The sequence below is a fragment of the Gekko japonicus genome, unplaced genomic scaffold (assembly GCF_001447785.1).
Source record: "Gekko japonicus isolate JY-2015 unplaced genomic scaffold, Gekko_japonicus_V1.1 scaffold2051, whole genome shotgun sequence".
NCBI classification, from domain to species: Eukaryota; Metazoa; Chordata; class Lepidosauria; order Squamata; family Gekkonidae; genus Gekko; species Gekko japonicus.
Window position 1 is genome coordinate 145,829 of NW_015174330.1, and position 13,716 is coordinate 159,544.

Consider the following 13,716-nt stretch of genomic DNA (forward strand, 5'->3'; position numbering starts at 1 on the left):
TGGAGAGAGGCAGGGAGGAAGCAACTTACCCTCCCTCTTCTCCTGCCTCCTCCTGGCTGAATGAGGGCTGGAAGCGGGACGGCCGGAAGCAGGGGGCGGGGCTTCGTCATGTGCCCCGCCCCCCATACCTCACCCGGGGGAACTGCGATCCCCCGCGATCCCCCCCGAAATGACCTCTGGTTTTAAGACAGTTAAGGATCAGCCAAAGGAAGGCAATTGGAATAAGATGGCAAAGAAAGTTTGGGAGGGAAGGAAGGAGTGGGAGGGAAGGATGGGTAGGGAGATCGTGTGGCAGGGCTGGGGGAGAGAAGAGTGCAACAGGAGGGGGTAGAGAGGAGACAGAGCAAGAGGGGAGAAAGCGGGGAGGGGGGCAGCAGGAGGAGTGGGACTTCCCCTTCCCCGCTGCAAGTCCTCGTGGGGGAACGATTCCACGCGGGAGCCCTCACCTCGTCGCAGGCCTCGCAGCGCGGTTTGAGGCGCTCGGCGTGATGCCGCCCGCAGTAGATCTTGCCATCCTGGTAGAAGTAGATGAGGTCGACGAGGAGCTCCCGGCAGGTGCTGCAAACAAAGCACTGCGGGTGCCAGCAGGCGCCGTGCCCGGCTCGGCTGGCGAAGACCGCGATGTCCCCGCCGCATATCTGCTTCCCGCACTGCCAAGGAAAGAAGACCAAGCCTTAGCTCTTGCACGGTGCTTCAGCAAAACATCTCAAACACGAGGCTAATATGTTCCTGGAAATGCTGTGGGACAACCCTGCAAGGTAGGCCAGGATTACTGTTTCCCATGACAGCAGCTCGGGGCCTCTCCAATCAGCTACTGGGAGCGGTGGTGCAGGGGATAATTCCCCTGCTTAACTATAACATCTGAACTGCCAAGCTTTGTCAGTTCTAGCCCCGTGCTGGTGTGAGCAACCAAGCCTTGTCCTAGCTCATCGTCTACCCAGCGATTCGAAAGCTCCGGCAAGTAGATAAATTGGGGACCACCCGTAAGGGGGTGGGCACACCACTCCCTTTGGGAAGGTGTTAGCTGCCGAGTGTGACTTCTGTGGCGCGGCAAGATCAAAAAGACAAAAGATCTGTTTCGGCATCCCTGCAGTGGAGCAAATCAGCCAGGCGGTGGCAGCGCGGCAGCGTGACATCAATAAGCCCTGACGTCATCAGCCAGCCGACAAGAATACATGCCGTCGGAACACGACTGATCCAGCCCGCAGACAAATCCTCCGGCCAGCTACAATGTGTGTGTAATTAAAAATACTGTATGTTGTCTTCCCTATGCCCCACGAATATTGTTAGTCCAAATGTCATGATTAACTGTAAATTGCCCTCTTTTTTTCTTATTTTGGGTGTATTTTGTGTGTGTGTGCCCGTGTGTGTTTATGTTCTTGCATGCCTGGAAGTCATGGTGACCTCTGGCGACCCCTAGTGGGGCTAGGACCTTTCAGAGAGGTGGCCTCCTATTGCCTGCCTTGGTGTCCCAGCCCTGGTATTCCTTGGAGGTCTCCCTTCCGAGCACTTGCTGGGGTCGGCCCCACTTAGCTTCTGAGATCTGACAAGATCGGGCTTGCCGGGGCTATCCAGGGCAGGACATTGGGGGGGTCCTAATTGATGCAGCAGCCAAATCGCTCGCTCACAACTTTAATGCCAGTAGCTCACAAAGTAGAATTTTTGCTCACAAGACTCCACAGCTTAGGGAGAGCATTGGTTAAAATCCCTGCTTCTAGGGCAACCTTGGCCCAATTGCCACTTCTATATTCCCGCACAGGATTGGTGGTGGAAAGCAGCATCGAGTTGCAGCCGACTAATGGCGACCCCATAGTGTTTCCAAGGCGAGAAACATCCAGAGGTGGTCAGCAGTGTTCCCTCTAAGCTGAGTGAGTGTGAGCTAGCTCACAGGTTTTTGGCCTCCAGCTCACACATTTTTTGTCTTAGCTCAGGAAGGATGGCTCTAGAGCAAACTAACTTATGCAGCAGCCAAATGTGCTCCTGTGTATGGTGCATATCCTCCAAATTGGTTATGCTGGTGTGTGTGTCCAGGCTCTCTTCCACCTTTCTCCAGGCGCCCTCTGCCTCTCTGTACAATTTTTCTTTCTCTTCATTCAAATGGTCATGCATTGCAGGGGTTAGAACCTGAACCCGGCCATGTGACATGTATGTGAACTCATCCTCTGATCTGATTGCTGTGGTGGAAGCAGATGCTTTGCTGATTGCTCCAGTTGCCATCCGCTCAGGATTTGAAGTTGTGTCCATATCAGGTTGTGCAGTGCTTTCTACAACTTCTGCAACTGCACTTTCAGTGGTCTCTGCCGTGTCTTCCATAACTCCTCTTTGCAAGCTACAGTTCAATGCTCCAGTATAGATTTAGCACCAAAATTGATCTCCTAGCAATTCCAAACTCTGCCACTAGATGTCTCTGCTGTGCTCATTCACTGACTTGTCTGAAATGCTTGCTTCTTAATGCCTAGTGCTAACTGAGATTTCTCTTTGGGAAAAAACTGATGCTTAGAGTCCCATTTAGCTGTGGAACCTTTGCAGCATGCAGTCCCTTTTCCACCGTTGAGAACTTGCTTTCAGTGTACTAAGCAGTCAGAAAAAGCAGGAACTAAATTCTGATCTGTGGTGTTTGAAGAAACTTAGCAGGCATGCATGCAACTAGAGCTGAAAGCAGGGAGGGGGTGCTCTTGCAGTGGATGGTAGCTTTGCTTGGAAGAGCTCAGAAGCCTTGCTGGGAACACTGGGTTTATTGCTAAGGAGCATGCAAGAGGTAGAGGAAAACAAAGGCGAGGTGTCTCAAGTCATTTGCATTGCTAAGCTGGCTTTAAGAGGATCGGCAGGGGAATTCTTTTAGACTCACTCTTCATGCAACTTGCTAGCAGGCAGGCAGAGCTGGCAAAGATACACATGCAATTTCTTGCAGAGGCTTTTCTGAGAGAAGGTTAGTCAATCAGCTCTCCTTTTTACCATACAGTCTCTGGCAGCTATGGAGCTGGAAGCAGAGACTGTTAAGCATTTAACACACACACTGTTCACTTGTTTAGAATCAGTTTTATTGGCTCTCAAGCGTTAAAAGGTTCAATTTTACTTACATTTCCTTTACATTAGCTGGTAGGAGCTTTAAAGATCTGAGTCCCTGAGTGATTCGTGCGTTAAAAAGGAGCTGAATCTCTCCCATCTGCTTAACTAAGATTTAGGCAGTTAATATAAGAATGGCTCGGTTTTTCTCGTCATTTTATGAGTCCTGTGGGTGACCATATTATTACTGACCTCCCCCCACCTTTCGGAAAATACTGCTTAACTGGCTATTTAAGTATTTTTCACTGAAAAGAAGAAGAAGAAGTAGAGGAGATTGGATTTATACCCCGCCCTTCACTACCCAAAGGTGTCTCAGAGCGGCTCACAAACTCCTTCCCCTTCCCCTCCCCACAACAGACACCCTGTGAGTTAAAAGAAGAGGAGATTGGATTTATACCTCGCCGTTCACTACCCAAAGGAGTCTCAGAGCGGCCTACAAACTCCTTTCCCTTCCCCTCCCCCACCACAGACACCCTGTGAGGTAAAAGAAGAAGAGACTGGATTTATACCCCACCCTTCACTACCCAAAGTAGAGCGGCTTACAAACTCCTTTCCCTTCCCCTCCCCACAACAGACACCCTGTGAGGTAGGTGGGGCTGACAGAGCTCTGACAGAAACTGCTCTTTTTCAAGAACAGCTGTGCCAGAGTTATGGCTTGCCCAAGGTCATCCAGCCAGGTGCAAGTGGAGGCGTGGGGAATCAAACCCGGTTCTCCCAGATTAGAGTCCGCGCACTTAACCACTACACCAAACTGGCTCTACACCCCAGGAAAAGGCACTTAAATAAGAATTTTGCCGTCAAGGCACAGCCGACTCGTGGCGACCGCACATTGGCTGCCTTGGTGACCTCCCATCCAAGTACTAACCCGGGCCGACCTGCTTAGCTTCCCAGACCTGACGAGATTGAGTTAGGCTGGGCTATCCAGGTCAGGACAACATGAAACAGGTTGGTAATACCGGAAAGACAGTGTGGCCAAGCCACAAGTAACACATGGTAATCCCGGGACCATGTGGTTTTGGAGGCAACAGGTGAACAGCGGTGGTTTTGCCGTTGCCTGCCTCTGCACAGCAACCCTGGGCTTCCTTGGAGGTCTCCCATCCAAAGACTAGCCAGGGCCGACCCTGCTTCGCTTCTGAGATCTGACGAGATTGGACTCGCCTGGGCCATCCGGGTCAGGGTAAAAGGCAATTGACCCATTTTAAATAGATAGTTATAAATAACAGAAGGGTAGTCTACCCAACCCCAGTCCCTAATTATCTGGAAAGGCAATTAAATAGAAACCAAAAGAGAGGATGGCATACCACGCCTGGGCTCTAGGTGTCACTGTTGCTCTATCATAACCTGCCCTGGCAGCTCAGACCCGACTAGAAGATCCAGATCTTCGTCAGGTCTGGTTTTTCACAATCGTCCGAACTCTGAATACCTCCCCCCACCCCGCCCCCCGTTGGTTGGTGCGGCCTTGATTAGGATTGTACAGTGCTGGGGATGGGGGCGCGATCCGCGGAAAGCGCAGACTGGAGCCTGGCGTAGCTGGGAGAGACCCCATGTTGGGGAACCCTGTTCTGATGAGTCTCTGTCCGTGACATGCGCAGGTCAAGACAGAGCCCACAGCTGTCTCTTGATTCACCTCTCTCATATCCAGAGATAAAGCATAAGCCCCTGGCCCATACAGAAGCCTCCAGCATTACTGCAGCAGCTAGTGGTTCTAACAGCCACTGCGCCCGCCCCCCATCCCACCCTCTCCACGCTGCCACCAGCCCACTAGTCCACCCTCTGAGCAGCACCCAACGGTAAAAAACAGAAAGAGACGAGGATACCAATGCAATTTCCTCTTGGCTGCACCAGGTCTAAGGGGAAAGCCAGGGGGCTGCTAGAGGGAAGTTCAGCAGCCAGCCATGCAGCCCCAAAATAAGAAACTGTCTGTTGGAAATATGTGTGTCGCAAGGTCTAAAATTCAGTCATTATAGGGTTAATCTGTTTACCTTGTGTGCCATTGTTTAGACTGACCTGGAAGGAAACCTGGCAGAGAGCCAATGGAAACAAAGCGGGCGAAACTAAAGTCTGTTTACTCACAATTAGGGGTCATTCCCTGCAGGAGCGCACAGGAGCGGAGCTCCGGCAGTAAGGAGCCCAGGGGGCGGGCACATGCAACAAGCCCCACCCCCTGCTCCCAGCAGCCCTCAGTCGCGCCACAACAAGCAAGAAGCAGCCAGGTAAGTTGCAGAGCCCACCCACCCCCGGCCCGCCTTCAGGTACAAGCTCTCCCTCCTCTGTGGGGGCAGATCTGCATATTCCCCCCCCCCAATAGCTAGCAATTCAAAACAGTCCAGTGGAACCTGAGCGGTGGGTGTTGCCTTCTGACACACTCCCGGTGATGTCAGGGGGTGTGGCACATGCAAATAAGTTGTGCTAATGAGTTATGCTAATGAGCTCCTGCACCTCTTTTTCTACGAAATGACCCCTGCTCACAATCATTGTATTCACAATTAATGTATTCAGGCGATTTCCTTCTAGGGGGTCAAGAAGAAGAAGAATCTCCACTGTTGTAGACCATGGGGTCAAAGTGTAAATGTGGAGACGGAACTGTCTATAGGTGACTGCGGTGGCTGTCCGAATGGGAAGCGACTACAGTTGTTGGGAAGGTTCTCCACGAGCGCAGCTTCTTCACAGGAGCTTGCGTGGAGAAAGCCTCAGAAGCACCTCCGACGACGAATAGATGTGGGTGGAGAACGGAGCTCCTTCCCAGCAGACAATGACCTGAGAATGACCCGAGATAGCAAGCGAGGGAGTGTCCTGGAATCACCCTGGAATGCCTAGTCCTCGCCAACAGATTACAGCTTGTGATTCAACAGCCGCTGCAAAGAACTTCAGGCTCCCCACTCGAGTTAAGCAAGCCCAGAGAAACTCGGGAGATCAGGTACTCCTTCTCAGGTGTTTGGAGTCACCCCAAACTTAGCTCTCAAGGTGTGCACACCAACACAGGTCGCTGACCGTTCTTTCTTACTCACCTGGGATCTTAGTTGTAAATGGATTTGCTCAAAAGTAAATCCTGCTCGTTTCAATAAGCTTAGAATCATAGAGTTGGAAGGGACCTCCAGGGTCATCTAGTCCAACCCCCTGCACAATGCAGGAAATTCACTAATACCTCCCCCCACCCCCCACCCCAGTGACTCCTGTTCCATGCCCAGAAGACGACCAAAACCTCCAGGATCCCTGGCCAAACTGGATATTAGGAAAAAAAATTTCACATTAAGAGTTGATCAACAGTTGAATCCGCTGCCTAGGGAGGTGGTGAGCTCCCCCTCACTGGCCGCCTTTCAGCAGCGGCTGGACAAACACTTGTCAGGGATGCTCTAGGCTGATCCTGCATTGAGCAGGGGGTTGGACTAGATGGCCTGTACGGCCCCTTCCAAGTCCTCACGCCTGTTATTCGGCCAAAAGGGAGGTCTAGAGGTCTTGGGTGGGTGCTCTGGGCCTTCTCAAGGGAACCTAAATCCAGAGTGGTGGCAGCGTCAGGTGACACCCCACCTGAGCCATGACAGTTGTAAATGGATTTGCTCAGAAGTAAATCCTGCTCATTTCAATAAACTTAGAATTATAGAGTTGGAAGGTACCTCCAAGGTCATCTAGTCGAACCCCCTGCACAATGCTGGAAATTCACAAATACCTCCCCCCACACATCCCCAGTGGCCCCTGTTCCACGCCCAGAAGATGACCACAACCTCCAGGATCTCTGGCCAAACTGGATATTAGGAAAAATGTTTTCACATTAAGAGTTGTGCAACAGTGGAATCAGCTGCCTAGGGAGGTGATGAGCTCCCCCTCACTGGCCGTCTTTCAGCAGCGGCTGGACAAATCCTTGTCAGGGATGCTCTAGGCTGATCCTGCATTGAGCAGGGGGTTGGACTAGATGGCCTGTACGGCCCCTTCCAACTCTATGATTCTATGATTCTAAGTGAGCCAAGTGCCCAGATCAAGGGCTTTGCTGAACATCTAGTGAGGCCACCTCGCTCATCGTTTTGCTCCCCAAGTACGGCAAACTCCGCTCTTCTCAACCTGTTTCGGGGCACCGCGAGAGAGAACGAAGCCCGGTACCTGCTCACAAATGGCTCCAGTGATGGTGACAGGGAAGAGCCGGACCGTCCCGCGGCCAAGGTTCTCGCGCTTTCGTTGCTGGGAGAACAACTTCAGCTCCTTCGTCTCCTCCTCCTCTAGCGAGCTGCAGTACTGAGCCTGGGGAGAGAGAAAAGAGTCACTCGCGAGAGCCCCACGGCAGGCCATCCGGACTGCCTGTTCTCAGTGCCTCTGGGGCAGCCTCACTGTTCCTGTATTGCAATGTGTATCCAAGGCCCCTTCCAAACAATGGCTCAACCCTCCTCCAGTGTAATTAACAGAAGATTCAGCCGGGTTCACTCTTCACCTGATCGCAGCCCCCAAGCTGACAGATCAAAGGAGAGTTAATGGAGTGGAGCCGCATATCTATGCGATGGTCTTTAAGGTGCCCGACAGTCACCCCAGGAAAACTGAAATGTTCCTTAAAATGTGGTTCCTTGCTAGGTAAAGGTAAAGGTTCCCTTGCTCGAAAGCCAGTCGGATCCGACTCTACGGTTGCGGTGCTCATCTCCGTTTCAAAGCCGAAGAGCCAGCACTGTCCGAAGACGTTTCCGTGGTCACATGGCCGGCATGACTAAACACCAAGGCGCACGGAACACTGTTACCTTCCCACCGAAGTGGTACCTATTTATCTACTTGCAATTTCTTGCTTTCGAACTGCTAGGTTGGCAGGAGCTGGAACTAGAGACGGGAGCTCACTCCATCATGCGGCACCCGGGTCTCGAACTGCTGAACTACTGACCTTCCACAGCCTGCAGTTCAGCATCTTAACCACTTGAGCCACCACAGCTAGGGAAGAACAAAAGAGCATCTTGAAGGGGAGGGACAGAGAGACCGTGCAATTAGGAACCGAGGGAATGCACAGCTGGTACCCACGCTGTGTGGCGTCCCAATATCGCTCCCTCTAGCGCGACCATTGCTGGGAGATCAAGTCTTCTTTGCGCCATCGCTGTTAACATGGCACTAGACAGACCAACGCGGAACCTGCCCCCTGCCCCATGGAGTTTACAATCTACGGCGCGGTATCTAACGGAGGCTGGGAGATCCTGGCAACTAGCGAGCTGCATCGCCACCATTTCGAGCTGTCCCTTGAACGTTTCCCAGCCTGTAGTCACAGTCAGTGGCGCCTTAGAGACCAACAAGGTTTCCGAGAGTCGAAGCTCCCGACGAAGAGCACTTTGACTCTTGAAAGCTGCGATGAACAGAGGTGGTTTGCCCATGCCTGCCTCTGCAGAGCAACCCTGGGCTTCCTTGGTGGTGGGTCCCCCAACCACAGACTTGCCAGGGCCGACCCTGCTTAGCTTCTGAGCTCTGACGAGATTTGCCTCGACCTGGATGGCCCAGAGATGTCCAGAGGTGGCTTGTGCCCTTGCCTGCCTCTGCATAGCGACCCTGGACTTCCTTGGTGGCGGTCTCCCACCCAAATGCTAACCGGGGCCGACCCTGCTTAGCTTCCGAGATCTGATGAGATCAGGCCAGCCTGGGCCATCCAGGTCAGGGCAGTTCTGGAAGAGAAGAGCTATATTTTTGAAACCGACCAGCACTGTTCCCTCTAAGCTGAGTTAGTGTGAGCTAGCTCACAGTTTCTTAGCCTCCGGCTCACACACTTTTGTCTTAGCTCAGGAAGGAGGGCTCCAGAGCAAACTAATTTATGCAGCAGCCAGATCAGTTGCTCACAGCTTTAATGCCAGTAGCTCACAAAGTAGAATTTTTGCTCACAAGACTCTACAGCTTAGAGGGAGCATTGCCGACCAGATTTTTGAGGTATATGATTCCGCGCACGAACGTTCCCGACGAAGAGCACTTTGACTCTCAAAAGCCTTTGTGTGTGTGTGTGTGAAGTATCACCTCTCCGTCGTCTCCTCTCCGGGCTAAACATACCCAGCTCCTTCAGCCTTTCCTCACAGGACTTGGTCTCCAGACCCCTTCCACATCACCTCCTACCTGACCCTTTTAACTGGAGATGCCGGGGACTGAACCTGGAACCTCAGAGGCTATACCATTGAGCCACGGCCCCTCCCCGAGCCATGTCTCTGCAAAGACCACTCTGACCTCTGACCTCTCACCCTCGATCCCCTGGCTTAGAGGGAGCATTGCTGACCAGTTGCCTGCCTCTGCACACTGACCCTGGACTTCCTTGGCGGTCTCCCATCCAAGGACTAAAACCAGGACTTATACCCTATAAATCTTATTGGTCTCTAAGGTGTTATCTTATCTGTTCTACTATAGACCAACACAGGTCCCCTATGAAACAGCCAAAGAGAAAAATATATAACTAAATAAATGTGAAAAATGTCCAAAACCCTATTCGGCCCATCGAGGCTCACGGGGTCTCTTTGGCCCCATCGTCAGACTCCTTCAACCTAGCCGACCTCATAAGGTGATGACGGAAATGAGGGAAGGGGGAACAAAATGTGCAGCCTTGAAATGCCATAGAACAGAAACGTCTAGCAGAGTATCATGGGCTTGCAGTACACTGTGATTCCACAGGAACGCAGGAAAGCCAGAGAGCGTCCTGGATGAAGGATTCTGCTTCCCAACCTGACCTGGATAGCCCAGGCAAGCCCGATCTCGTCAGATCTCGGATGCTAAGCGGGGCCGACCCGGGCAAGTATTTAGATGGGAGACCTCCAGAGAATACCAGGGCCAGGAGGCCAGAGGCAGGCTATATCAAGCCGCTTCTCTGAACATTCCCCAGTAGGAGTCACCAGAGGTCGCCATGACATGCGCACGCACACACGCACACAGAATGCAAAAATACCAAAAGAAAAGACAAGAATTCTGCTTCCCAAGAGGCCTGGCTTTCGTTCTTACGCAACAAAGCTCCACCAAGTTGCTAGGCCTCATGAATGCCAAGATTTGCTCGAGGACTTTTGGGCCATACTTTCTGAAACCTCAGACTTTTGTGCTTTGAATAAGATTCCTAGTATTTCAGGGTTAGAAGAAGAAGAAGAAGAAGAGAAGAAGAGATTGGATTTATACCCCGCCCTTCACTCGGAGTCTCAGAGCAGCTTACAAACTCCTCTCCCTTCCCCTCCCCACAACAGACGCCCTGTGAGGTGGGTGGGGCTGAGAGAGCTCTGACACAAACTGCTCTTTTTCAAGGACAGCTGTGCCAGAGCTTGGGACTGACCCAAGGTCACATCAGCAGGTGCAAGTGGAGGAGTGGGGAATCAAACCCGGTTCTCCCAGATTAGAGTCCACGCACTTAACCACTACACCAAACTGGCACCATTATAGCTCCTTGCTCCTTTGCACAGCTAACAAAGCCCGAATAAATGAAGCAAAAAATAGGAGAAAGTGGGGAATACACCCGTTATGGGGTTCGCTCCAAGATTTCGGTGAGGGCGTTTTACGGACTTTGCGTTCGGGCTTCTGACGGCGACCAATTGAGTCTGACTAGTCCAACATTGGAAACCAAGCTCCACCAGCAGTTCGGGTTGCCAGATCCAGGTTGGGAAACTCCTGGAGATTTGGGGATGGAACCTGGGGAGGACAGGGACCTCGGTGGGGTACGGAGCCAATAAAGGCCACCCTCCAAAGCATCCCTCTTCTGCATGGGAACTGATCTCTGCAGTCTGGAGATGAGCTGTAATTCCAGGGCATCTCCGGATCCCAGCTGGAACCTGGCATCCCTACGAGAAATGGACCTGGGATGTGTGATTTGGAGTCCTCAGACGGGGTGCAGGAGAAAAAAATGACAAGGCCCCTGGGGGCTTTCTTCCACCGTTCCCGATTGGCTGGAAGTTGGGCATGTGACAGTTACCTGGCTCCGGGAAAGCTCCCCGAGTTGCAGGTGCTTCCGGCGGAGAGCTCCTCCCGCTCTCTGCGGCTCACTCCACATTCCTGCCTCGCAACCTCACCTGACCTCTGTCCTCCACCCTCACCTCCCAGGCGATCCCCTGGGACAGGCTGCCTGGCTTTATTTACGCTGCAGGTGGCCCATCAGGATCGGGACCCTGGCTCTCCCGGAGCAGGGAGCCTGGTGTTCTCAGCACCCGTCCCCCTGGCACCGCCTTCCGTATGGGTCTCAGCCCAAGGAAAGGCTCCTGGCAGACTCACCGCCTACTCGTCTCATCCGGCGCCTCTTCCTAGTCCTCTTATTATAAGGAAGGATAAATGACAGCCCCGCGGCTGGTTTCTCCGTACTAATCGGGATCCCGGCATAGATCTCTATCCTCCCTTTTCTTACCGAGCTCAAGAGCCTAATCTCTTCCAATCCCCTCCTTACCCAGAAGCTCTTTCCAGACATTTTCTAGCTTTTCTTATATTTGTTTCTGGAACGGAGCCCAAAAGTAAGGCAGAAGTATTCTGGAGCCCTTCACAGGCAGGCCCGTGGCTAGGATTTTGTGGCTTGTGGGACAAGATTTTTTCTGGTGGGGCTGGCATTATTTGTCATAATGAGGGGGGTGGCGTGCACCCCTCTCCCTCCCCTCCTGCAAAATTTAAAGCAGGGGTGTCAAACTCATTTGTTATGAGGGCCGGATCTGACATAAACGAGACCTTGTTGGGCCCCTGGGCCATGTGTGTCATAAAATGTAATGCCGGGTAGCGGAGATATAAACTGTATAAAGGACACAGACACAAAGGGGGGGGGGGTTTACTTAAAATAAAAACATGCGTAAAACATTAGCACTCTTGCAATATTTCGTTTATTTGACATTGTCTGAGAACTGATACCTCTTGCTCTGAATGACTGAATCAAAATGCCTGTGCTGCTGCAATCTTGAGTCTGCTGTTCAGGTGTGCATCTGTAAGCTGCAAACCTATGATGATACAGCAGCAGCAGAACTGGAAGAAGAAGCAGGAGATGGCCAGCTCCACTGCAGGCCTAATAGAAGCCCTCCGGGGGCCTGATCCGGCCCCTGGGCCGCAGGTTTGACACCCCTGATTTAAAGGGCCCTCCAGCTGATTGACGGGCCACGTGCCCCCTGTCAATCAGCTGAAGGGCCCTTTAAATCTTGCAGGAGGGATGAAAAAGAGCAGTTTCTGTCAGAGCTCTCTCAGCCCCACCGACCTCACAGGGTGTCTGTTGTGGGGAGGGGAAGGGAAAGGAGCTCTGAGACTCTGAGTGAAAGGCGGGGTATAAATCCCATCTCCTCCAGTTTGGTGTAGTGGTTTGGTGTAGTAGTAGTGGTTTGGTGTAGTGGTTAAGTGCGCGGACTCTAATCTGGGAGAACCAGGTTTGATTCCCCACTCCTCCACTTGCATCTGCTGGATGACCTTGGGCAAGCCATAGTCCTGGCACAGCTGTTCTTGAAAAGCAGTTTCTGTCAGAGCTCTCTCAGGCCCACCTACCTCACAGGGTGTCTGTTGTGGGGAGGGGAAGGGAAAGGAGTTTGTAAGCCGCCCTGAGACTCCAAGTGAATGGCCGGGTGTAAATCCAATCTCTTTTTCTTCTTCTTCTTCTTCAGCTAAGTGCAATGGCACAGATTCCACCCTCCAAAGCAGCCAATTTTCTCCAGGGGGAACTGATCTCTACGGTCTGGAGATCATTTGTCATTCCAGGAGAACTCCAGGCCTCCCCTGGGAGTTGGCAACACTACATAGGAGGCCTGCCCTCCAGGTTGAAGAAGAAGAGGAGGAGGTTGGGTTTATACCCCACCCTTCACTCAGAGTCTCAGAGCAGCTTACAAACTCCTTTCCCTTCCCCCTCCCCACAACAGACACCCTGTGAGGTAGAAGAAGAAGAGGAGGAGATTGGATTTATACCCCACCCTTCACTACCCAAAGGTGTCTCAGAGCGGCTGACAAACTCCTTTCCCTTCCCCTCCCCACCACAGACACCCCGTGAGGAGGAGGAGAAGAAGAAGAAGAAGAAGAAGAAGAAGAAGAAGCAGCAGCAGCAGAGGAGTTGGAGGAGGAGGAGGAGGAGGAGATTGGATTTATACCCTGCCCTTCACTACCCAAGGGAGTCTCAAAGCGGCTTACAAACCCCCTCCCCACAACAGACACCCTGTGAGGTGGGCGGGGCTGAGAGAGCTCTGACAGAAACGGCTCTTTTTTTCAAAAACAGCTCTTATCAGAACTATGGCTTGCCCAAGGTCATCCAGCCAGGTGCGAGTGGAGGAGTGCGGAATCAAACCCCGTTCTCCCAGATTAGAGTCCGCGCACATAACCACTGCACCAAACTGGCTCTCCAAGGAGACACAATCCCAGCGTGGCCCACAAAGATGCTCCTAGTCTGATACAGAACTGGTTTTCAGGGTCTAAATTCCAATTTAAAGCAGGCCGGTTTAAAGTATGCCAGTTTCAATGCCTCCAGAGAGAACCAGGGCCCCAGTGGCAGCTTTCAGCTTTTACTAAAGGCTTGGCCTGTGTTTTTTCCCCTACCTCTATGGGCCTCACAGAATTCTAGAGTTCATATTGAGAGGGAGGGAGGATCCACACAGACTAGTCCCGTCAAAACGGAGGATCATTTCCTGGCTAGACCACGGGACGGAGCCAGTTTGGTGTAGTGGTTAAGTGTGCAGACTCTAATCTGGGAGAACCGGGTTTGATTCCCCACTCCTCCACTTGCACCTGCTAGATGACCTT

General features: G+C 52.3%; 1 protein-coding gene across 1 annotated transcript in view; it reads right to left on the reverse strand.

Annotated features, from left to right (window-relative positions):
- PRICKLE3 (prickle planar cell polarity protein 3) overlaps positions 1-13,716 on the reverse strand; it is a 46,162-nt gene that overhangs the window by 11,603 nt on the left and 20,843 nt on the right. The window contains exons 4-5 of the mRNA XM_015424252.1: positions 7,162-7,299; positions 447-650 (exon numbers count right to left, since the gene is read on the reverse strand). Coding sequence (XP_015279738.1) covers positions 447-650; positions 7,162-7,299 — 342 coding nt within the window. The remainder of the gene's footprint in view (positions 1-446; positions 651-7,161; positions 7,300-13,716) is intronic.